This window comes from Lutjanus erythropterus, chromosome 13, assembly GCF_056507025.1.
Source record: "Lutjanus erythropterus isolate fLutEry1 chromosome 13, fLutEry1.hap2, whole genome shotgun sequence".
Lineage (NCBI taxonomy): Eukaryota > Metazoa > Chordata > Actinopteri > Lutjaniformes > Lutjanidae > Lutjanus > Lutjanus erythropterus.
In genome coordinates, this window is record NC_139329.1 from 35,088,984 (window position 1) to 35,114,039 (window position 25,056).

The window sequence follows — 25,056 nt, forward strand, 5'->3', positions numbered from 1 at the left end:
ATCATAGCAATTAAGTGCATTTTCTACAGAATACACTATACTGAATACACTTAGGAAGATCTCAAACAGTGGAGAGGAAGCACTTGTAAATCTGTGGTCGTTTCTTACAGTGTCTTCAGTTGTGTTATGTTTTTGGGGAAAAAACTCTCAAACTTAGAAAGGTCGTTAGACAAATTTACAATAATCTTTCCATGGACACAACATGCACGCCTCAGTTTCTGCAGCCCAGGGAGCTTTATTATTATTCTGAGTCACAGAAGAGTCTTTTCTGTTCTCCTCCTCGGACACTGGGAGTGCAGCTGTGTGTCTGTGGTACAGACTGAACAGGGAGAGGCTGCGCTCAGCGCTGGTAGGAACCTTCTTTCTTTTTAAAAAGAAAGATCAGACAGACAGAAAGACAAAACAGACAGTCTGATTAAAAGAAATACCACTTTGTAGGACTTAGCCAGTTATTTAATCTTTTTTTTACAGCTGTTTTAAACTGCCTTTCAATTGCTTATGATTGAAATAATATAATTCTATTTAAAAATGTACTATCAATTTCTTCATTTTCACTTGACATACTGTATGCAATACACAGTAGTGCGACCTGAGTAAAATCTGACTCAGAGTACTCTATTTAACTTCTGGCAGCTTAAGATAAGAAAAGATACAAACATCACAACAGAAAGTGAGTGCAAACACTTTTATTGAACTATTAGTTGCAACAACAATTCTGTACAAGCAATTTCCCCTTCCAAGTAAATGCTTCTGGCATAAAACTGTGTTGTTCAAACACAAGGAAGCTCTAGATCCGAGAAATGCGGTTTCATAGGAATCTGATTCCTGCTCCAAACTGGACCCCGTCACATATCCTGCAAGGACCAGAGAAAATCAGATAGAGTCAGTATCAAGGCAAACCAAGAATCAGATTATTTCTGGTGCATGTTGAAAAACACTAGACATGGAAGATATGTCTCTTGAAATTGTGCTCTACATGTGTATGTAACGTTATCATGTGTATATACGTGATTGTATAGAAAGAGATTTTTAGAGTGACACACGTACACAGATATGAGTTACATTACATGAGTTGAGGAGATTCATCTGTACAGGTAATTTCAAGATGAGGCTCTCCTAGTACCACCATTATACAGCACAGGACAGTTCACATAGGCGGCAGGTTTATTCCTAAAAAGATTATTTACTGCTGACTGTTGTCAGCCACACTGCCTTCGTACAAGGGCAGTGTTTCATTCCTGTTACAGTATAGCACCTAACTAATCACAGATGATATATGCATGTGCTACGTGCATGCACGTAATTATGTAGCAGGCTGATATTGAAACAAAAATATTACAGGACAGTCTGTCAGTGTACCACTAGAGGGTGCTCGAGACTAACCAGTGGTGCTAGTTTCACAGAGAATCACTTTTCACTCAGAATTTTGTGGATGTTTAATGAGAGTCTCAACTTTGATATTACATATGCATTGTTACTATTTAAAGCCACATTTCCAGAAGCATTAAAGTAAATCTAATAGGTGAAAGTTTAAATGGTCTCACATAAAAATAGTTAACCCAGCCAGCCCTACCTGTCTCCACTCTGGACTCCCATAGGAATGCAGTAATTCAGCTCCAGCCTGGCAATGTTTCCCAAACGCAGCACAATGCCCAGTCCGTATGACCAGCGGATGCATTCTGCCAGTTTCTTCAAATGTGCTTTTGGCCCTTCACCTGAACAAAAACAAAAACACAACCTCAGACAGACAGAAAATCAGGGTATCTGCAAAACCCTGTATTAACAGTTCGAGCTCTGCATCTCCAAAAGCCAATAGTACCAAATATCAACACCTGGTCCATAAAACATGAACTTTGAACTGTCATTATGTTGGTGCTCGTTTTGTTTCCAGCTGCTCACCATAGTTGAGGTTACACAGGTTTCCGGCATTGAGGAAGAAGTGAGTTCTGAAGAGGTCACCGAAGCCGCCCCTGCCCGGTCTGAAGGGTAGAGGAGTGTAGAGGTGGAGGCCTCCAGCCCAGTAACCCTCTCCTCCCAGGTAGTCGCCTGCCATACCAGTAATACCAGCACAAAACCTTTCAATAAACCATCAAACCTCAGTCTGGTTTCAAAGCAACTCAGCCAAGTTAATGTCTCACCTTCACTCTGTGGACCCATACTGTACATACTGAATCCCCTGATACTGGTGGGACCACCGAGATAGAACCTAAGAGGTCGACAAACAAAATATACAATACATAACACAGTTCTGTGAACGCAGAAAGAACCCTACAGTTAAGAGACCATTTTCACAGCAGCCATACTGATATGAAGCTGTAGGTTAAACACAGGTGTTACCAGTGATACTAGTTAAGTCATATGTGTCAACATTGCGACCTCAAAAATAGGGAGGATTTCAATAACAAAAAATGGAGTTTCAGAGACTTTTCCTGCATCCTGGTGACTTTTAAAGCATTTGTATGTTGAATACTTTTAATTCCTAGGAAAGACCACAGAATAAAGTGAATTTGTGTAAAGCTCTGACATAAACTAACATTCCTCTGTTTGATTTTCACTTCGTCCAACCTGTGATTCAAGAATCTTCTTTTCAGATTCAGTGTGACTTACACATTCTGAGAATAAATAAAATATCTGTTATGTCCATTGCAAAGAAGCATCCAGAAATATGCTTAGAAATAACAGAAAAAAAGGCAAACCCTAATAACTCCAGAACTTGTGTGTAAGTTTAAACAAATATAGACTTAAAAACCAGGTTGAGCTCGATTTGGTCTGAGGGTGGACCCATAGTGTCCAACTCTAGAAAACCTCTGGTCTTGTGGATAATGGTGACAGGGATAGTGTGCTGTATTTTAAGTACCTGTCTGCTATGCTTGTTGGCTTGTCTCCGATGGGTAGGAGCAAACCACCCCACAACGAGGCAGAGAGGACCTGAAGGAGAAAGTCAAAGGGTTTAGTAAAGTTGACTTGTACGCAGCATGACAGAAACAACAAATTGATCAAACAAGTACACCAAACTGTTCCTTTTAGTACAAAATGTATGCCTGTCTAAAGAAAGATTACTCCAAAGTTATGGACGAAAGAAGCCGGACAGAAACTCCTCTCTGCTTGCACAAAGACAGCAATCTACTGTGGATAATACGCTGACTACGGGTGAGTACCTCATACAACTCAGCTTCAAATAGTCCAAAATATCCCTTCAAGCGTCTTTAGATGAGAAACTTTCTGAAATGTAAAAATGTAGAATCTCACCGAGTCCCAGAAGAGTGTTTTGTTGAGCTGGATCTCAAAGTCTTCCTTCAGGAAACTGGCATCTCCCCCAGTGTAACCAGCAAGTTCCTACACAACCACAACACAAAACACTGGTGAAGCTATATTATTTTCATATAGTGTTTGGAAAAAACAAAGGTCAAACTCAAATTTTACTTGCCTCTGAAAATAACACTTTGTCATTTTTGCATGAAAAATTACTTAAATCAAAAATATTCTAATAGTTTAATTATTTTTTTACCACATGCTCGGTCAGGCAAGTGAGTTGCCAGATTTACTTGCCCGACATGGCACTTGATTTGCCCCGGGCAAATAAAGCAGTGTCAAATGACAAACCTGATGGATCTTCAACAGGCCACCTTTCCTGGGCAGGATGGAGGAGTTCCTGGTGTCGATGACCATAGCATGCTGTAAAACAAAATGTCACCGTTCAAACAACTAATGCTAAGTACTGGTTTATTAAAACACTGTTGTATTGGATCATAATTCTTTCCCCCCAGTCAAGATAATTCACATCCACCATTCACTATCCCAAATAAATTTATTGAAATCTGTTGTGCAAAAAGCTTCTGAAACCATGACTTGAAGCTATCACAAAGTTTTTAACTGCTTATGAAACCTGTTGCCTTTATATAACCTTCATAAGCAAATAAAACACCATATGCCAGAAGATTAGCTATTTCTATATAACATTCTTAATGGCTGCCACCAGGTTAGTTTCTCTTTGAAATCAAACGAAACAAACCTGTGTTTACATTTAAACAGTATGCCAGTCACTTAAAATGAAACAGGAGATTTTAAATTCTATAATTTTATTTTTGACATTATACTTTGTGGTTGCTGTGGAGGAAATACGACCACTTTTGTCCACAGGCGCCTCTAAAAATCAACAAAGTATTAAAGTTAATAGGTGACAAATACCGAAAGTGAGGACTTGAGGGAATGACCGCTCTCCTCCCGGACGGCAAACGAGGCAGTGCGAGCCAGACAGCCCAGCTCTCTCCACACTCCCTCCCACTTCAGGGTTTGGCTGGTCTTCCACAAGGGGAACTGCGAGTGGTAAATCAGTAATCAGACACCAGATTATTACTTTCAGTTGAACAGATCTCGTGCAGTAAGTGAGTGAACATCATATACTGTTTGTAACATAGCAACTGTTGTCTGCTTACAATTCAGGAAAAATAATAGTCCGTGACAGTTGTCTGCTGGTAGGCCTCTTTGTTAGTGCAAGACTTTTTGTTTCTAAGGAACAACAACTCCAGAACTGGACTAGAAGATTTTGATGCCTTCAGTTGCTATTCTTTTTAGTTTATTTTGTCATTCATGTTAAAATGCAACCTAAATGAATGAATTAATTAATTAATTTTTTTTACAAACAACATTTTTAATTGCACAAAATGTGAAAACAAAAAAACAGATAAATAGAAATTAGTATTTACGCTCAGTTCTGCAGAGACGCCTCGATCCGTCTCCCTCAGTGAACTCCATGGAAACTGGCCTGTTACTTTGTACACGTTGAGTGAGATACTGAAATTAAAAAAGGAAAAGGAAAGAAGAAGAGGGTCAATATCCTGCGAGGATTCCTTTGCGATTACGAACTATATCCATCTGTAGTTACTCCATGGATTGCTGAGGCATTTGCCTCCGCAGTAGTGGATCCAAATCTAAAGCTCAAGCACCAGTACAGTCACCTTATGTGCCTTATGTCACAACCATGCAAATGAGGGCAATGATATGAAATGCATAACTGAAATAAAACAAATAAGTCTTCCTGCAGATACCGCAGATGCACATGCATAACATATCATATCATATCAAGCTGGTTGGATGTAAAAACAAATGAATTTGCTGACGTTGTTCATATCTTACTTGCGTTCGAAGTGTCCTGGTTGGGGTTTGAAGAAGGACAAGCCGTAGGATGTCTCTTTGGTGCCGTAGGAGAACTGGAAAGTCATTTTCTCTGCTCGACCAAATACATTGGGTAGTTTCAGGCCCAGCACCTGAAATTAGAGCGGATGAGGTGATTGGGATTTTTTTCTTCTGTGTTTAGAGGCTAATACATGAATAAAAGTATGACACTGTGGCCTTGTTTATACCTGGAATTAACATGAATCATGGATGATATGAGTATGTTAGTTCACATCTGGCATTAAAATGCATCTCCAGATGTTCTTGACTGATTACCGGTGATTGGATCTCACTCAGCTCACCGCAAATAAACACTTAGCTACATCATTTCCATTCACAAAGACCAAATACATTCTTGTTTTGCACCAGCTACCCAACAGTAGTAGCCAGTATTGACAAAGAAAGAAATAACGTAAAGAATTTGTTGTAGACAGCCTTTCAGAAAGTTCAGAAAGTTTCTCTGAACTCAACAACTCTCAAAATTGCACCATTTTTTAAAGGGAGTCTGGGGATATTGTGGTTACTAACTCAGTGGAGAAATCAGGGTAAACAGATAATGTGTTCACGAACAAATCAGTAAACGGATGGTGACATGATGCATCATAGCACTCACCATGCTTCCTTCATTGTTTCCAACCATGGTGTTGTAGCTGCCTGTCATCCGTCTCAGTTCAGTGACTTCAAAAGTCACATCAAGGCCATTTGGAAGAGCATCTTCACCTAAAGATGAAAGGAAATAAACAGAATGCCATTATTTTATGTTTAGTTTAAAAGAATGGGATGATTATCTAATGTGATTTACACTTAATAAACAATCATTTCTAACCTCATTTAGCCAAGTGCTGATGAGCAAACATACATTTATACCAAGACAGCGCCGTGATTTTCAGTACCTCGTGATGTGTCGATAACAACTTCCACTCTTCTGAAGATACCGAGACGCAGAAGCTTCTGTCGGGCCTCGTGGGACTTTCGCATCACCTGCGCAACAAGGTGAACCATGTGTCAAAGCTACTCGCAAATATAAATTGAACAAGTATCCGTTAGTACAGCTGTATTAACATGCACCTACATCGATCAAGTTCTTTGCCCGGAACACATCGGAGATTTCATAACTCAACAGGTCCTCTTTGGTTCTTCCGAGCCCGTCTATGTGAACTCGTTGAACTACAACCTGAAAAAGAGGAGAGACAGACGGCATGAGGAACATTAAGAACGTCCAAAACAAAATACAACATATTCATTTTATGGAAAAGACATTCATGAGTATATTATTAAATAATATGATGCCGTTTCCTGCATCTACAAAATATTTTTAAGTCAAAGTTGCACTTCTAGGTGGTGTTATAGATTTTACTGTTTCAATAATTTAATTTATTACAGTATGTCATGCCAATGTCACCATCTGGATCAAAACAAATCTTACATCCTTGTTTTCAAGAACTTCTTGCTTTGGCTCCTGTTCAATCTCTGGAGCCTCGATGTCGTCAGCTTGAACTCCCAGCTCTGGCCCTTGCATGGGCAAAGGGTCCAGGCTCTGCAACACAAAATATGAGCAAAAATTAGAATCATAATCAGAGGTCACACCGGGTTTTACCAATTGATAAATTAATTTTGGCTGTAGATACCACTGAGAACACAGTGGCATAGAAATATTTCTGGAAACTTTGGAGATTCATAAAGACACAAAATGAGCAGGGTTGCAAATGACAACTATTTTTTCTAACGCCTACTTTGCAGATTATTATTCCATTTAAATGATTACTTATTTGGTCAATAAAATGTGAAAAAACAATGAAATGTTAATCAAAGCTTCCCACAATTCAAGATAATGTCTTCAAATGACTTGATTTCTAGCCAATATTAAATTTACAATGATATAAAACAGAAAAGCCTCATGTCATCGCAATGTTGGTAGCTAAAACCAGTTTGTTGCTAAAAACATTAATAGTTGTAGACTAATTTTCTCCTTTTAACTGACTTATCAATTAAGTGATTAATTGCTTCAGATCAACACACTATAATGCAGAGGGATGTTGCAGGGGACTACATGAATGATAAAATGTGTGTCAGTGGGAAGTGTAAAATAAAATTAGTGTGAAAAAGAGTCAAATCACCTGTTTTAATTTATCTTACCAACAGATTTTTTTTTTACTTAAGTAAAAGTACTAATACCACAGTATAAAAATAATGTTAAAAGTCCAGCATTCAAAATGTTGCTAAAGTAAAAGTACATAAGCCACAACTGTGAGATACCTGCCAGAGAAAAATGAAAAAAAAAAGTCTGGCTTCCTGGCTAAGTAAAAGTACTCCAAAAAAAAATGTTTCATTCCAGAGTAACATATATTCTGTAACTGGATTATAATCTTTGATGCATTAATGTGTAAGCATCACTAATGTTGCAGCTGGTAAAGTAGGAGTTCATTTTATTCACTTTATATATTACCAAGAAGCTTAATCCATAATAATGTATCATGATTTATTGGTTGATTTATATTTTATATTAATAAACTGAATCTGCAACTTTCCAAGTAATTAATGTAAAATAAACATAGAGGAGTAAAAGTACAATACCGGTGTTAGGAAGTAAAAAACTTCCAATATTGATATAATGGTTGATGCTATCACATGCTATTTTAAACTATCTATCTAAACTATCAATAACTATAAATAAAAATAAAACAAATACAACTAACTTGAATAAAGAAAACTGTTCATATATATAAAATGTAAACATACATGTAAAATGCGGCCTATGAAGACTGATATCACTATGCTGGGCCAATATCGGGCCAGTAACTCCCTCAATGCAATAAAGTATGAGTATAAATTAACCTAACATGGAAATACTAAAGTAAAGTACAGATACCCCAAAATTGTACTTAAGTACAGTACTTGAGCACAGGTACTTAATTACTTTCCACCACTGCTGCTTGGAGGTTAAAGTAAATATACAAAGCTTTATATTTCCTTTACACTCCATTATTTTTATTATTTATCTTTCAGTAACATTGATTGGTGTACTATGGTTATATTTTTTGCAGGTTATCCTTGGCACAGTTCTGTACAATATGACTGGATAGGAAAATAAGTAAGTTGGTGTAAACAACAGTGTAGTAAGCACGAGCTGTTTTCAAAGTGTGCTGCCTGCTTGCAGCATGACTACAGTGAATGGAGGAGCCACTAGCATCTGTCATTACTGTCAGTAATCTGCATCGAAATACACACCAGACAGCGTCTTTACGTTTAATTGCGACGTTAAAAAACAGTTTCTTATCACAGAGCTGAATGGCTGAGCCTTGTTGGACCTTGTTGAATGTACAGTGTGGGCCTTTTCTTCTTTCAGCACGGCAGCCGCTCTGACAGATAATAACCCACTGAACGAACAGAGAGGTCAAAGTCACAGCTAACACGTCCACAGCACCGTCTCTTACCCTGGCATGGACGGTGCCCATGCTGAGCTTCGTAGGGCGCTGTCCCCGCAGATATGGTCGAAACTTTGCGCGGAAAAAGACTAACTAATTTAACCTACAAGTAACCGGAGCAAGGCGAAAGAGATCCCTATAAGGAGGCGGCCATGTCACTTCCTGACCACGCCCACTGCGGAGGCGCGTTCAATACTTCAACGCTGCAAAACGAGAAGAGAAGAAAAAAAGAAAAAAAAAAGAAAAGCTAGATATAAATATATAACATTATTTCTAGTGTTATTAATACTATAACTGTTATATTAAATTACACTATATCATATCGTTTTATTATTACATGTATTATCAAAAATACGACCCCAATCCGTGTATCATCGGTTCATTCAATTAATCAATTCAGTCTGGCACACTAAAAAAAACCAACAACAACAAACGAGTGAAAATTTCGTTTATTTGTTTTTCTGTATCAACCAATTTTTTTTTTCAAAGACGTTTGTTTTCTCATCTTCTACTTGAAAGGAAAAATCAGACAAACGAGGAAACAAAAACAAAATAACAAGTCAAATTTACGTTGCTTTTTGTTTATTTATTTTCTTCATATGGCGTCGTTCTACTGCGGCTCCTTTGCGCATGCGCAACGTCACGTGGTTAATGGCGCAGAGGATGGGTCCAATTAGATGGTTCCAAACACTGAATAGTTCCAGATTGAAGCCCAGTCATTTTAAGGATTTCTCAAGCACACTGCTAAGTTAATGAAATTACTCCTTTTTTGACATTTTAATGCATCAGCTGACCTCTCATGGATATAGTCAGCAGGTGTATTTTTATGTAGCCGTTTAGTTCATGTTTAATAATAGCAAGTTCTAATTACAGTTAACGTGAGCTTTGTAAATCCACAAGCTAGGTACCAGTTGGCCTGTTTAACTTCAAATTAATTTAAGTTATTGGCCAGCGGCAACCTCGCCACAACATGAATTTTTTGGGGGCATTGCCATGCTGTGAAATTTTGACATCTCGCCATGAAACACACAATTGCTATAAATTTTGTATACATGATCAGATCTGCAACCGTACTTCCCATGTTTGATAACATTCCCAATTTTGTTGTCTCACCATGAAACATGAAATTGTTCTAACTTTAGTATAAATGATCCAATCTGCACCAAACTTCACGTTTGTTTACAGTCCCACCCTGAACACATGATAATGTTCCGCAATAGTCATAGTGCCACCTACTGGCAACAGGAAATGCTGTGTTTTAGACTTTGATGTGCTCCTCCAAGCAGGTTGAGCATATCCCACTCAAATCTGGTCAGAAAGGCCTTAAGACCTTGCTAATGTTATATTATAATGGCATTGCCTTGATGGCACAGCAAAGGTCAATGTTTCGTCAAAACACAGGAAGTTGCATTAACTTAGGTTTGAATCTGCCTGAAACTTCACATGTTCAATAGTAGTCCAGGCCTGAATTTATGAGTTTGGTTGATGGGAATCTCGTGGCTAAACCCAACAGGAGGTCAGCCAATTTGAATTTCGTGATCAATTTTGGCATTGTACATGTGTCATATTTTAAGGCACTCCTCCAGAAATCTGATTGACTTCAAAATCAGTTTGTGCCATTTAGACTACTTTGTGATCAAAAGTTATTAAACGATTTGGTCAGTGTTCATCAGTGTGGCTGCGGCGGGGCGTCAAGTTTTGATGACTCGCCATGAAACACAAAATTGCTATAACTGGATTAAATGATACAATGAGCACCAAACTTCACATGTATGATAAGAGTCTCACCCTGCACACGTCTACGTGACAATCAGAACACAGTCATAGCGCTACCTAGTGGAGACAGGCAGTGACTTTGGATTCAGTGTAATTTGACAAGAATATTTCAAAAATCGAGCTCTGTTTGAGGTGGTAAAACATCTTTTTCTGTCACTGCCCGTGAGATCTTTGCCCACTCCTCACTCAGAACAGCCTGCAGTTTATCTCTGGTCTCTGACACGGCTGCTGAGACATGAGGTGATGTGTCAGTGTGTCGACTCTACTAGTCCCTGGTCTCACTCTACCTAAAGGAGGCATCCAGACTCCCCTCCCACGACCCACTGTCAACCAAAATGTTTTTTTCCAAGCTGAAAACACCAGGCGCTCCAGTGAAAACACTCCGCTGGTAGCAGCATTACTTCAGCTGAGACAGTTTGCTTGCTATAATACAGACATACAAATATCACTTTAATTTATTTTTTAAAAATACTTAATTTCCCAGGTAGTTTGTGTTATAAATACAGCACAGGATCATCTTTGCATGCGTAAAGTAGCTCTAGCCGCAGTAGAATGACACCATAAGAAATAAGAAAATAAATAAATAAATGTTGCCAAGGGCTGCAGTTTGTTGTGAACTCCACTAGTAGGTGTCCTCAGATGTCACTTATTTTCTACAAAGTATAGTAGTAGTGTCCATATCAGCTGCTCAAACACAACTCCAACCTTACAAAAAACTACATTACCTTACACCAAAAACTATCTCAGACATGATGGGGTACTGGAGCTCGTCTGAGAACAACTGATGGTGTTTTTAGTCACATGATTTGGTGGTCATTAGAAACACTATCAGCTGTTTCTTCAGCTTTGATCTCAGCCACAAATATAATGACAAAGCCAAACACAATAAAAAACTGTGATCTGCTTTTGTTTATTTAAAAATGTGAGAGAAAAGCAACTTACTTCTGTATTATTTTAAAAAAAAATGCTCTTCAGTCAATTGTGTCAGTATGCAAAACTTCTTGATTAGATAATAAAAAAATTGAATTTGGCACCCAGACATTTAAGGAATCTGCAAATGCTTCTTACTTTTGTGTTTTTTGTTTTGTGATGATTTTAACAGTCTTGAAACCAGGTAATGCAGTTATTAGACTACATCTGATAATATCAATTAATGTGACACATCAAACATGCATTTTGATGTCTACTGAGTGTGAGTGACGGGAGAGATGATCAGAGGGGCAGAGTTTTTACCACCATCATTAAGAGATGGACTGAGGACTGGGTAGAGATTCCCAGTGAAGGAGCAGCCAGTAAAGGAGTAGATGAGAGCTGCAGCATCAGCGTCATAAAAGGAGACCAGACCCTCCTCATAATCCACAAACACCCCCACCTTCTCAAGCCGAGACTTCAGAGAGAGACAAACATCAGGGCCGGCAAGAGCTTTGTACTCATTTTCATTCCTCAACCATATTGTCCAGTAACCATTCTGAGGAGACAGTTTGATGTTTCCCTTCCTGTTGATCGACTCTCTGGCCACTCCTAGAGTCCACTTAGTCTTCCCTTTAACCTGAACCTCATAATAAAACCTTCCTGAAGAGAAACTCTGTTTTGTGAAGACAAAAACGCTACAATTAAATCTCTCTGGGTTGTCTGGGAGATTCTTCTTTACATCACCATGTTTAACTTGTTTTCCATCATCAGACAGGATGAGATATGGATGTGCTGTATCAGGATCAAGGGTCAGATCCACTGCATACTGCTGGACCCTCTTCAGCTCAGCCTCAGTGAGCAGCTTCTTCATCTGTTTACTGAGGGTCTCCTCCAGCTGATTCACAGCTTTCCTCACAATCCCCTCATATGAAGTTGGATGGATACTGACTTCTGTCCAGTCCTTGGTGGGTGGAGCAGCATTCAGGGACTGGAAGTTTTGGAGGAGGTGGAGGTGGTCTTCAGAGTGTAAGAGCTGCTGTACATCAGTGCTTCTCTTCTTCAGCTCAGAGATTTCCTGTTCCAGCTCTTTGATGAAGTCTTCAGCCTGTTTCTCTGTCTTTCTCTGCTTCTGTTTGATCGTGTCGATGAACTTGGTCTGACTTCTCTCAACAGACTCCTTCAGAGCGGTGAAGACCTGAACTCCATCTGCTATCTCTCTGTCTGCATCTTCCTCACTGAGCTCCACTGAGTGTTTGATCTCCTGAATCTTCAGTCGTCTCTTCTGGATCATCTGCTGAATTTCAGCCTCTGTCTTCTCCAGCTTGGACTTCTTTCCTTCATATTCTTCTTTCAGAGGAACAAACTCATGTGTCTTGTGGTCTAAAACAGTGCAGAGCATGCAGACACACATCTGGTCAGTCTTACAGAACAGCTCCAGCAGTTTATCATGTTTCATACACATCCTGCCTTCCAGGTTCTCCACAGGGTTGATCAGCTGATGTTTTTTCAGACGTGAAGCTGTCAGATGAGGCTCCAGGTGAGTCTCACAGTAGGAGACCAGACACACCAGGCAGGACTTCAGGGCCTTCAGTTTGGTTCCAGTGCAGACGTCACAGGGAACTTCTCCTGGTTTGGCAGCTTGTAGCTCTGAACTGCTGCTGCTGGCTTTCTGTTGAGTTGACTGTCTGAACTGAGCAGCCATCTCAGAGATGAAAGTATTGACCCTCAGTTGAGGTCTTGTGTAGAAAACCTCTTTACAGTTTGGACACTGAAACTGGACTTTAATATTCCAGTGTTGAGTGATGCAGGTTTTACAGAAGTTGTGTCCACATGGTGTGGTGACTGGATCAGTGAAGACATCCAGACAGATGGAGCACAGAAACTGATCTTCAGATAGCTGACAGCTGGCAGCAGACATATCTACACTCTGAGGACAAAAAGTGAAACCATAGTAAATAAAAACAGTCATTTAAACAGTGTTGATTAGACATGAAAGGTGCATAACAGTAGGTATCTGGAAGTCATTTTCAATTATTTTGCTATTATTATTTATTTATTTGGTTCATTTGGCATGTTGATTCTTTGTACTCCTCTTTGGACATGAAATATTAATTCATGTTTGTCATTGTAAGTTTGTTCATTATTTTGTGAGTTTGTCTCTGTTTTGTATGTTTTTTCTACAAGATATTTTATATATATTTTTTAAATGTTTGAAATACATAAATCAAATCAAAACAAATGGTTTAGCTTGAGACCAGAGCAGATCTTAAGTGAGTCAACAAGCACTTAGTACCAACTTGCCAGAGTCCGTTTCTGGTTAATGCTACATTTTGAGACTTATTTCCAATACTCCACTTGTGGTTTGGCAGACTTTTTGGGACTAAACAAGCTGACTTAACTTGACTTCCTATCTGCAAAACACAGATGTCTTTTATTGGTAATTAAACAGATTGTCAGATAACATCAGACATTGTAGGATAATCCGAAGAGCATTTAAAGCAACATTCATAATGCAGGTAAAAAGTGGCCCAAATGTGATTTTCATTTTGCTCATACGGGACTCAGATGTTTTTTTTTTTATGACAATGTGAACTACACAAATCACATAGAAACTGTTCTTTTCAATTCTGATTTGGATCACTGTTGTCTGTGGTCATAAATCAGATACAGGTTTGGTTTTTGCAACGTGACATGACTGTGAACAGTCATACTGGAATTCACCGGGCTTTTCTGTCACTCACTCACCCGAAGTGTCTCACAGTAAAACTCACGTGGGGAGGTGCTGACAGTTGTAGTTAAATGTAGCTCTTGACATCCTGAAATTCTGGATGAAATCTGTTTCTGTGAAGTCACAGAAGTGGCAGCCATTGCTCCACAGAAAGCCATAACTAAAAATTTGTCTCTCTTTCTCGTCGTCCTCATCTTCATTATCATCAGCTCACAAATTTGCTGACTCTCACTGCAAATCAACTTATAAATGAAACCATAAACACTGACTTTAGAGGTCTACATGGTCTCTTTGCTAGGCTAGTTAGCTTTTAGCAGGACTGGTGTTTCTTTTTTTGGATTTTTGACAGTTGGATTTAGCTGATGCCTCATATATGTGTGTTATAACAAACTTTATTACTAAGATGTTGGACTATCAAACTAGATTTTTCAGTTTAAGTAGAGATTGGAAAAAGCAGATAAATTACCTTAAACTAAGTCTAGGTGTTGCTTCATTTTAACCCACTTTAAGTTGCTGGATTGCAGCCAGTGTGATTTGATTTTACATCTGTTTGCAGCATTTACATTGAAAATGAATGACACACCTTTAAGGCATAATATTTTTATGTGGTAAAAGAGATGTAAAATAAAGTCAGATTCTAGTTTTTACTCACTTTTGACCTAATTAGTGTATTTTGTCTTTGTAGTGCAGTGTACTCACCAGTTTTTGGCAAAGATTCTGCTGTTTTGTTAAGAAAAACCTGGATTTTTCTTTCAAGAGAAACAGAGAGACTCGTTTCAACTGCAGCCGTCCCACCACTGAGACATACTTTCACTTTCATTGCAGAACATGTGACACTGGAGTGTGTCCTCTTTCAGTGTTGCTCCTCCTCTCAGTGTAGTTGTAAGTGAGGGAAACACATTGACATAGCACAACCTACCGTTTGTTTATCCTTGTCTTTTTCAGCAATGGAAATCAGCCAAAAGAACATACAATTACAAGTAGACAACAAAGTAGAAGAGGTCAGCACGAGATATTCAGGAAAACACTGTATGATCTGATCAATAGGCTTAAACTCTCCTTTTACAGTCCTCCTACAAACACTCCAGTGTTCAGCTCACTTTGTAATTTCACTCAAAATGTTTTGTTTTAAGGCTCATGTTGGGTCAAATCTTTGTGGAGTTAAGTCTCAAGCAAAAAAACATCTCAGAGTGAGCAGAGAGTCAGAGCTGAGGTGGTTAGATATGAGTTGTAGACAAACTTTGTATGTTGGGAAAGCAGGCAGAGACACCGAGTGGACAACAAACAAAATAACTTCATAAGACACAATAAAATCTTTATTTGCTTTTATTTCATTTTTTTTTTTTAAAAAAGCAAAAGTGAGAGAAACAAATTATTCCAGGCTTATGTATAAATTGCTTTCAGTATGCAACACTTTTTAAAACAATGTTCAGACTATAAAATGTTTTGAATTCGACACTCAGATCTTTCAGGCAATTTAAAGCAATAAATGCTTCTTGTTTCTGAGTACACTGTCCTCTGGTGATTTTAAAGTCTTGGAGGCATGTAATGTAGTTTCTAGAATGCAGCACTCAATGTGACAAGTCAAACAAAATATCGACAGAAAAAAGAGGAAAAAACTGTTTTGGTCAGAATCTGAAAAAAAACCCAACAATGTATATATTGTATATCAATATGCATTTATTAAGTGACGGTGAATCTTTTGGAAGAAAATCAATGGTAGAAGAAAGATCGTTCTACTCAGTGATTGACAGGAGAGATGATCAGAGGGACAGAGTTTTTACCACCATCATTAAGACAAGGACTGAGGACTGGGTAGAGTTTCTCAGTGAAGGAGCAGCCAGTAAAAGAGTAGATAAGACCTGCAGCATCAGCGTCATAAAAGGAGACCAGACCCTCCTCATAATCCACAAACACCCCCACCTTCTCAGGCCGAGACTTCAGAGAGAGACTGACTGGAGGGTCAGCACGAGCACAGTACTCATTTTCATTCCTCAACCATATTGTCCAGTAACCATTCTGAGGAGACAGTTTGATGTTTCCCTTCCTGTTGATCGACTCTCTGGCCACTCCTAAATCCCACTTAGTCTTTCCTTCAACCTGAACCTCATGATAAAATCTTCCTGAAGAGAACCTCTGCTTTGTTAATACACAGGGACAATAATCAAATCTCTCTGGATTGTCTGGGAGATTCTTCTTTACATCACCATGTTTAACTTGTTTTCCATCATCAGACAGAATCAGTTCAGGATTTGCTGTATCAGGATCAAGTGTCAAATCCACTTCATACTGCTGGACCCTCTTCAGCTCGGCCTCAAACAGCTTCTTTGTCTGTTTACTGAGCGTCTCCTCCAGCTGATTCACAGCTCTCCTCACAGTCCCCTGATATGAAGCTGGACGGACGTGGACTTCTGTCCAGTCCTTGGTGGGTGAAACAGAGTTCAGGATTGGGAAGCTTTGCAGGAGGTGGAGGTGGTCTTCAGAGTGTAAGAGCTGCTCCAGCTCAGTGCTTCTCTTCTTCAGCTCAGAGATTTCCTGTTCCAGCTCTTTGATGAAGTCTTCAGCCTGTTTCTCTGTCTTTCTCTGCTTCTCTTTGATCATGCTGATGAACTTGGTCTGGTTTCTCTCAACAGACTCCTTCAGAGCGGTGAAGACCCGAACACCATTTGCTATCTCTCTGTCTGCATCTTCCTTACTGAGCTCCACTGACTGTTTCATCTTCTGAATCTTCAGTTGTCTCTTCTGGATCATCTGCTGAATTTCAGCTCCTGTCTTCTTCAGCTCGGCCTTCTTTCCTTCACATTCTTCTTTCAGAGCAACAACATCATGTGTCTTGTGGTCTAAAATAGTGCAGTGTGCACAGACACATATCTGGTCAGTCTTACAGAACAGCTCCAGCAGTTTATCGTGCTCTGTGCACATCCTGCCTTCCAGGTTCTCCACAGGGTTAATCAGCTGATGTCTTTTCAGGCGTGACATCGTCAGATGAGGCTCCAGGTGAGTCTCACAGTAGGAAACCAGACACACCAGGCAGGACTTCAGGGCCTTCAGTTTGGTTCCAGTGCAGACGTCACAGGGAACTTCTCCTGGTTTGGAAACTTGTTGTTCTGATCTGCTGCTGCTGGTCTTCTGTTGAGCTGACTGTCTGAACTGAGCAGCCATCTCAGAGATGAAAGTGTTGACCTGTAGCTCAGGTCTTGTGTTGAAAACCTTTTTACAGTTGGGACACTGACACTGGACTTTAATATTCCAGTGGTCAGTGATGCAGGTTTTACAGAAGTTGTGGCCACATGGTATGGTGACGGGATCAGTGAAGACACCCAGACAGATGGAGCACAGAAACTGATCTTCAGATAGCTGACAGCTGGCAGCAGACATATCTACACTCTGAGGACAAAAAGTATGATCAGTAAAACAGGAATTTTGTTTAGACAGAAACATTAGGTTTTAATGGAGTATCAGTAAGTCATTTTCAATTATTTAGTAATTTAGTTCAGCTGGAGCACTCAGTACCAGTCCGTTTCCTGTCAATACTACTTTTTGAGACTATTTTCCAATAGTCCACTTGTGGTTTGGTGGATTTTTTCAGACTAAACAAGTTGAAGTGCCTTTTTTTCTCTGTGGTTTTACATCATTATTGAGGGCGACCTCTGGCTGACATGACTTTAGTACGTGACTCCTAACTGCTTGTCAGTTTTTCAAATGATAGTAAAAAAAGATAATAAACTAATCTGGTGACTTCGTCATTGCAGTGAAAACATTCCACAGCCATCTAGGTCTTGTTAACATCATAATTGAATTCATATTGAGAAAAATCACAATATAACATAATAATATAATAACGCGCTCCAAAACACAATGTGATGTCCCACTATTACTGTCACATCACATATTAATAATACAATATAAATACTACCCTGCTACTTATATTCTTATTGTAGTTAAAGTTTTTTGAAAGAAGTAAAAACTTTTCATTCTAGTTTAATATTAAAACTTAATACATCCATTACAATTTACTGTGATATATTTAGCCAGTATATCTTCATTATTTTTTACTGAGGTATCTGAGGGAGAAGAAAAATCACCTTCTCTGTCCAAAAACCTTTAGTGTCAGAGAGGCAGAGATGATACAGAAATCAGAGCATCAGACACACTACATGTGCAGGAGAAAAAATGTAAGGTTCTGATCTGGACTGGAGGAAAATGTAACTATTTCTCTCCACAACCTCTATGACCACCAGTGGACCTGAATTAAAGAACTGCTCTGACCACAGCCTTGAGTGGAACTTCCTCTCTGTAAAACCAAGATGCCTTTTATTGGCAATGAAAGAGATTGTCAGATAACATCAGACATTGTAGGATAATCCAAAGGGCACACTGGGCAACAGTCACACTGCAGATAATAAATGGCCCATATTTTGCTCACATGAGCAGCAAAACGTCTGTGAGGAGTTGCTGACAGATGTAATTAAAATGAGCTCTGGCCATCCTAATATTTTGGATGAATTCTGTTTCTGTGAAGCCAGTCATGTCACAATCCAATCACTCCACACACATCTGTACAGACGCAGCTGTCATTCCTCCACAGACAGCCATAATTTAAAATCTGTCTTTAAAGGAAGATTCTCATTCTTGTTATTATCAGCTCACAAATTTGCTGACTTCAATGCAAATCAATCTCTGAATAAAACCATAAACGCTGACTTCAGAGGCTTCCGTGGTAACTTTCAGACAGCAGGACTGCGACCAGGTCACAATGGAAACTGATATTGGTCTCATTTTAAAAAATAATGCAAACAGCCAAATAAGAAAACTCAAATCAAAGCAATAAATCCAAATTGAGCATTAAGGCTTACTGCGTGAACATAATCTAAGTTAGGCTAGTTAGTCTTTAGATTACCTGGTGTTTCTTTTTTTTTTGACAGTTGGATTTAGCTGCTGTCTCAAATGTGTGTGGTATGAAAAAATTCATTACTAAGACATTGGAGTATCAAAATGGATTTTTCAGTTGACAGGTTGGAAAAAAGCTGTAGCTCTAGCTGTAACTTCATTTTAACTGGCTTTAACTAGCTGGATTACAGTCAGTATAATTTGATTTTATATCTGTTTGCAGCGTACACTGAAAATTACACAATTCTAAGGCATTAGTATTTTGATATGGTAAAATATATGTAAGGAATCAGATAATATTTTACTCACTTTTGACCAAATATGTATTTTGTTTTTGTAGGGCAGTGTACTCACCAGTGTTTGGCAGAGATTCTGCTGTTTTGTTGAGAAAAACCTGACGGATTCAGCCGATTCAGAGAGACTCCTTTCAACTGCAGCTGTTCTGCTGCTGAGACATACTTTCACTGTTATTTCAAGAAATGTGTCACTTAAAGTTTTTCCTTTTTCAGTGTCGCTCCTCCTCTCGGTGAAGCTCTGTTAGTGAGGGTTTATTGCCTCACAGAGAAACACACTGACATAGCACAACCTACTTTTTGTTTATCCTTGTTTTTTTTTTTTTACAATGGAAGTCAGCCAAAAGATAATTCAATTAGAAGTAAACAATGAAATAGAAGAACTCAGTACAAGATATTCAGGAAAATGCTTTTTTGATTTGATCAAAAGGCTACAACTCTCACGTTAGTGTTTAGTCTTTATTCACTCAAAACTTTTTGTTTTAAGGCTCAAGATGGGTCAGATCTTAGTGGAGTTGAGTCTCAAGTCCAAGTCAAGTGTGTTGGAAAAGCAGGCAGTGACACCTAGTGGACTAAAATGGGAGTTGCACAAAACCAGTGACAGCCAGTCACTGCAGCAACGGGAGAAGAGTGGATGCCCACCTCCATCAGTTCACTTCAAATGATCCAAACTATCCATTTAATGGACACCGTTTGGTGAGTTTTGTTTTGTGTTCATCAGAACAGTGTAGATGTTGTGGTTTTACCTGTTCAGAACACGTCCTGTTTGATGTACAGTTTATTGCTCCAATTTATTGTTTGTTGTTTGTGGTTAGGAGCCTCCAATTGCAAACGATTTCTATTACTCAATAAGTCAATACGTAATAATTTGCTGCCAGCATTTACACCTGATGGTGTTTGGTGGTCATTGGAACCACTATCACCATAGGTTGTTGATATCAATAAAAAAAACAAAATGACTGAATCAAGCACAACTTTGTTTCCCTGTTTAAAGAGAAAATAACATAAAACTGACTTTTGTATAATTTATAAAAGGCTATTCAGTAATTTGTGCCAGTAGGCAACATTTCTCATATGTACAAAGATTAGACAAGAAAATGTTTTGAATTTGGCACCCAGACATTTAAGGAAAGTGCAAAGTACACTGAATACATTGTTTTAATTATGGTCTTGAATGCTGGTAGCTGTGAGGAAACCTCAACTCCCTCACTAATTGCTAAACCCTTGTTTTTTGTTAAGCAAGGTGGGCAGATTCTCTCACACAATTTCTTTGTTTTCTTCATTAAATCACTAGTTCAATATTAAATGAGAAATACAAAGAATTGTACTAAGCATTAGAAGCACACTTTTCTTAAGAATATGTTAAAGTCATGCTGTAATTAAAGCCATAACCTGTCAGAGTTTGAGTCCTTGTGGAGGCCATCTTGTGCTGGTGTTTAAAGAGGAAGCATGCCTGAACAATAGCCCTTTTATGTGCTGCAGGAGTAGGTGGATTCTCAGATTTGATTGGATGAGTGAGATAGGATGAGTGATGAAATGACAGGTAATTAAGGCAAATAATGTGTGATACTTGATTTTTTTTACTTTTAATGTATGGCATTTATGATAACACATTGAAGAATGAAATGAGGCTTTGTTGGTATGAGCAAGCTAAGAAAAAACAGGATGTATATTTGTGGTTAATCTTGTCAACCCTCCTTTCTGCAGTGCTGACCTGATAGGCCAGTTTGAACTGGCAAGGTGAGCTCTTATGCTATATATGTGAGAGCACTGAGAAAGAGACTGGACTGGTTTAAGAAGAGCAACACAAGATTTGTCTCATCATGCTTCCCTGCACCTCACAACAGTAGCGCAGTTATTAGATAATATCAATCAGCGTAACAATTAGTGAAACACTTGGAACAAAAGCATTGACAAAAAAGAAAAAAAGGGGGGGGAAAGAAACTAATCAGAATTTGACAAAAACAACAAAATGTACACCATATATGGCGTAGTGTGGTTGCAGCCCTATGCTCCAGCTAGGAGCCCATCATCAAGATACATTTATTACATTAAATTATATTTCTGCAGAAAATCAACTTGCTCTACTTAGTAAGATTGACAGCAGAGATGATCAGAGGGGCAGAGTTTTTACCACCATCATTAAAACAAGGACTAAAGTATGGGTAGAGTTTCTCAGTGAAGGAGCAGCCAGTAAAGGAGTAGATGAGAGCTGCAGCATTAACGTCATAAAAGGAGACAAGACCCTCCTCATAATCCACAGACACCCCCACCTTCTCAGGCCGAGACTTCAGAGAGAGACTGATTGCATGGTCAGCAGCAGCTTGGTACTCATTTTCATTCCTCAAACGCATTGTCCAGTAACCATTCTGAGGAGTCAGTTTGATGTTTCCCTTCCTGTTGATCGACTCTCTGGCCACTCCTAAATCCCACTTTGTCTTCCCTTTAACCTGAACCTCGTAGTAAAATCTTCCTGACGTGAAACTCTGCTTTGCCAAGACATTAACAGCACTATCAAATCTCTCTGGATTGTCTGGGAGATTCTTCCTAACATCACCATGTTTAACTTGTTTTCCATCATCAGACAAGATGAGTTTGGGATATGCTGTATCAGGATCAAGTGTCACATCCACTTCATACTGCTGGACCCTCTTCAGCTCGGCCTCAAACAGCTTCTTCATCTGTTTACTGAGGGTCTCCTCCAGCTGATTCACATCTCTCACCACAGTCCCCTCGTATGAAGGTGGACGGACGCTGACTTCTGTCCAGTCCTTGGTGGGTGGAGCGGAGTTCAGGATTGGGAAGTTTTGGAGGAGGTGGAGGTGGTCTTCAGAGTGTGAGAGCTGCTGTACATCAGTGCTTCTCTTCTTCAGCTCAGAGATTTCCTGTTCCAGCTCTTTGATGAAGTCTTCAGCCTGTTTCTCTGTCTTTCTCTGCTTCTCTTTGATCGTGTCGATGAACTCGGTCTGGCTTCTCTCAACAGACTCCTTCAGAGCGGTGAAGACCTGAACTCCATCTGCTATCTCTCTGTCTGCATCTTCCTCACTGAGCTCCACTGAGTGTTTGATCTCCTGAATCTTCAGTCGTCTCTTCTGGATCATCTGCTGAATTTCAGCCTCTGTCTTCTCCAGCTCGGCCTTCTTTCCTTCATATTCTTCTTTCAGAGGAACAACATCATGTGTCTTGTGGTCTAAAACAGTGCAGAGCATGCAGACACACATCTGATCGGTTGTACAGAACAGCTCCAGCAGTTTATCGTGCTCTGTGCACATCCTGCCTTCCAGGTTCTCCACAGGGTTGATCAGCTGATGTCTTTTCAGGCGTGACATTGTCAGATGAGGCTCCAGGTGAGTCTCACAGTAGGAGACCAGACACACCAGGCAGGACTTCAGGGCCTTCAGTTTGGTTCCAGTGCAGATGTCACAGGGGACTTCTCCTGGTTTGGAAACTTGTTGCTCTGATCTGCTGCTGCTGTCTTTCTGTTGAGTTGACTGTCTGAACTGAGCAGCCATCTCAGAGATGAAAGTGTTGACCCGCAGTTGAGGTCTTGTGTAGAAAACTTCTTTACAGTTTGGACACTGACACTGGACATTAATATTCCAGTGTTGAGTGATGCAGGTTTTACAGAAGTTGTGTCCACATGGTGTGGTGACTGGATCAGTGAAGACATCCAGACAGATGGAGCACAGAAACTGATCTTCAGTCAGCAGACAGCTGGCAGCAGACATATCTACACTCTGAGGACAAAAAGTGAAAGTATGATCAATACAAACTGTTATTTAAAAAGTCTTGATCAGACACAGAAAGTAAATAACAACAGGCTTATCAGAGTAATTACACATCTTTTGACTATTTGTTTCATAAACTATGATAAGAGGAATATAAGGAGAGTCATCCTGAATTCTGTTGATATATTGATTGATTGATGGCCATTGATGGTAAACTTTCAATTCAAGTTTAATGAACACAAACCAAAACTCCCCACTATGCACTATTCAGACTTTTCAAATACATCAGATTACTTATACTTATAAAACTTATTGAAATTATATATATAGGCAATAAAAGAAAGTGACAGATAACACCAGACATTGTAGATTAATCTAAAGGGCATTTAGGGCAGCGTTCACACTGCAAGTAAAAAGTGCCACAAAAGTGATTTTTGTTTTGCTCATATATGACTCAGATCTGTTTTTGTCATGACAATATGAACAGCACAAATCATATGAAAACTTTTCAAATGTGATTTGAGTCACTTTCATACTTGGCAAGCTCATTACTTGCCATATACATACTATGTTGTTGCATATGCAACCACCAGGGAGCCCTGAAACAGTGTGATATAGTTACGTCAATGTACAGTAGCTGATTAGCCATTCAGTATCCCCACTGCTATTCAAAGTAAAACTTGCACTGTCCAGAGATCAGCAGGGAAGCTTTACTTAGTCACTATATACTTTGCAAGCATGTTCCTCATCTGCATTATCATTATCATTGTCACTGGCTCACAAATGTGCTGACTTCCACTGCAAATCAGATTATAAATGAAACCATAAACACTCACTTCAGAGGCCTCCATGGTAACTTTCAGACAACAGGACTGTGTCCAGTTCACAATGGAATCTGATACTGGCTACATTTAAAACAGCTAAACACAAACTCAGATCAGAGCAATAGATCCAAATTAAGCTGTAAAGGTTACTGTGTGAACATAGCCTAAGCTAGGCAAGTTAGCCTTTAGCAGGACTAGATTATCTGGTGTTTATTTGTTTGATTTGTAACAGTTGGATTTAGATGCTGCCTTATACATGTATATGGTATAGCAACCTTATTTACTAAGATGTTGGAGTATCAAAATAGATTTTTCAGTGTAGGTAGATTATAAAAAGCAGATAAATTACCTTAAACTAAGGCTAGCTGTGACTTCATTCTAACTCACTTTAACTAGCTAGATGGCAGCCAATAAGATTTGATTTTACATCTGTTTGAGACATTTACTCTGAAAATGACACACTTTTAAGGCATAATATTGTTATATGGTTAAAAAAAAAGATGTAACAAAGTCAGATTGTAGCTTTAACTCAATTTTGACCAAATAATTAGTGTATTTTGTCTTTGTAGTGCAGTGTACTCACCAGTTTTTGGCAAAGATTCTGCTGTTTTGTTAAGAAAAACCTGGATTTTTCTTTCAAGAGAAACAGAGAGACTCGTTTCAACTGCAGCCGTCCCACCACTGAGACATACTTTCACTTTCATTGCTGGACCTGACACTGGAGTGTGTCCTCTTTCAGTGTTGCTCCTCCTCTCAGTGTAGTTGTAAGTAGGACTGGGCGGTATGACAAAATTTTCATATCACGGTTTTTTTTTTTTAAATCATATCGGTTTCACGATATTTGACAGTATTTTTTTTTTCATGCAACACTGTTCTTACCCACATTTTCTTCTACTGAGAACAGAATTACTGCAGTTGATTGTCTTTAAATAGCCCATTTTACTGTCATAAGGATTGTATCATGTTTTTTTCATGTCCAGACAGGTAAAAGCATGACCCCTTCAAAGTATGGTTACCATAACATTGACGATTATACAATTAAACGTCCCCACCCACGCGAGTCGGCACCAGAAATACTAGTCGTTTAAAATATTTTAAAATTAAATGTGTCAATAGTTCTTTTCATGCATGGTGCCAGTTATCTGTTGCCGCACGGCACATGTCGGGGCTGCAGCTCCTCTCACCCAGCGCGTATGAACCGATCGTCATGGCAACACCGGATGTTTACATCAGCGAAGTCGGACAGATGAATGTAGACTGTGACAGAATAAGCTGATATATATTCAGTCGACTGGAGAAAGTGAC

General features: G+C 39.1%; 4 protein-coding genes across 4 annotated transcripts; all 4 read right to left on the reverse strand.

The window, feature by feature from the left end:
* Window positions 1-670: 670 nt before the first annotated feature.
* samm50 (SAMM50 sorting and assembly machinery component) lies at window positions 671-8,760 on the reverse strand. The gene is made up of 15 exons (XM_084734838.1): window positions 8,610-8,760; window positions 6,602-6,712; window positions 6,248-6,349; window positions 6,069-6,156; window positions 5,789-5,895; window positions 5,137-5,267; window positions 4,707-4,794; window positions 4,189-4,317; window positions 3,604-3,675; window positions 3,250-3,336; window positions 2,858-2,928; window positions 2,139-2,206; window positions 1,900-2,046; window positions 1,574-1,715; window positions 671-854 (listed from the first exon to the last, which is right to left on the reverse strand). Exons 1-15 carry the CDS (start codon window positions 8,628-8,630, stop codon window positions 809-811), a joined length of 1,410 nt encoding a protein of 469 aa, XP_084590964.1. The 5' UTR covers window positions 8,631-8,760; the 3' UTR covers window positions 671-808.
* A 2,799-nt stretch (window positions 8,761-11,559) lies between these two features.
* On the reverse strand, window positions 11,560-14,898 carry LOC146316996 (E3 ubiquitin-protein ligase TRIM21-like). The gene is made up of 2 exons (XM_084735137.1): window positions 14,716-14,898; window positions 11,560-13,215 (listed from the first exon to the last, which is right to left on the reverse strand). The coding sequence occupies exon 2, from the start codon at window positions 13,204-13,206 to the stop codon at window positions 11,560-11,562; it is 1,647 nt and encodes a 548-aa protein (XP_084591263.1). The 5' UTR covers window positions 13,207-13,215; window positions 14,716-14,898.
* Window positions 14,899-15,349: 451 nt separating this feature from the next.
* Window positions 15,350-19,424, reverse strand: LOC146316997 (E3 ubiquitin-protein ligase TRIM21-like). The gene is made up of 2 exons (XM_084735140.1): window positions 19,261-19,424; window positions 15,350-17,403 (listed from the first exon to the last, which is right to left on the reverse strand). Exon 2 carries the CDS (start codon window positions 17,392-17,394, stop codon window positions 15,757-15,759), a length of 1,638 nt encoding a protein of 545 aa, XP_084591266.1. The 5' UTR covers window positions 17,395-17,403; window positions 19,261-19,424; the 3' UTR covers window positions 15,350-15,756.
* Window positions 19,425-20,780: 1,356 nt separating this feature from the next.
* Window positions 20,781-24,449, reverse strand: LOC146316998 (E3 ubiquitin-protein ligase TRIM21-like). Its single transcript, XM_084735139.1, has 2 exons — window positions 24,335-24,449; window positions 20,781-22,934 (listed from the first exon to the last, which is right to left on the reverse strand). Exon 2 carries the CDS (start codon window positions 22,925-22,927, stop codon window positions 21,284-21,286), a length of 1,644 nt encoding a protein of 547 aa, XP_084591265.1. The 5' UTR covers window positions 22,928-22,934; window positions 24,335-24,449; the 3' UTR covers window positions 20,781-21,283.
* Between the last annotated feature and the right edge of the window lie 607 nt (window positions 24,450-25,056).

Excerpts from the sequence above, each read along its gene's own strand:
- LOC146316997 (XM_084735140.1), bottom strand. The coding sequence starts at position 17,394 with ATGTCTGCTGCCAGCTGTCAGCTATCTGAAGATCAGTTTCTGTGCTCC.
- LOC146316998 (XM_084735139.1), bottom strand. The coding sequence starts at position 22,927 with ATGTCTGCTGCCAGCTGTCTGCTGACTGAAGATCAGTTTCTGTGCTCC.
- samm50 (XM_084734838.1), bottom strand. The coding sequence starts at position 8,630 with ATGGGCACCGTCCATGCCAGG. Across the intron at positions 5,268-5,788 it reads GAAACAATGAAGGAAGCATG|GTGCTGGGCCTGAAACTACC; the intron begins GTGAGTGCTATG and ends CTCTAATTTCAG. Across the intron at positions 855-1,573 it reads GGAGTCCAGAGTGGAGACAG|GATATGTGACGGGGTCCAGT; the intron begins GTAGGGCTGGCT and ends TGGTCCTTGCAG.
- LOC146316996 (XM_084735137.1), bottom strand. The coding sequence starts at position 13,206 with ATGTCTGCTGCCAGCTGTCAGCTATCTGAAGATCAGTTTCTGTGCTCC.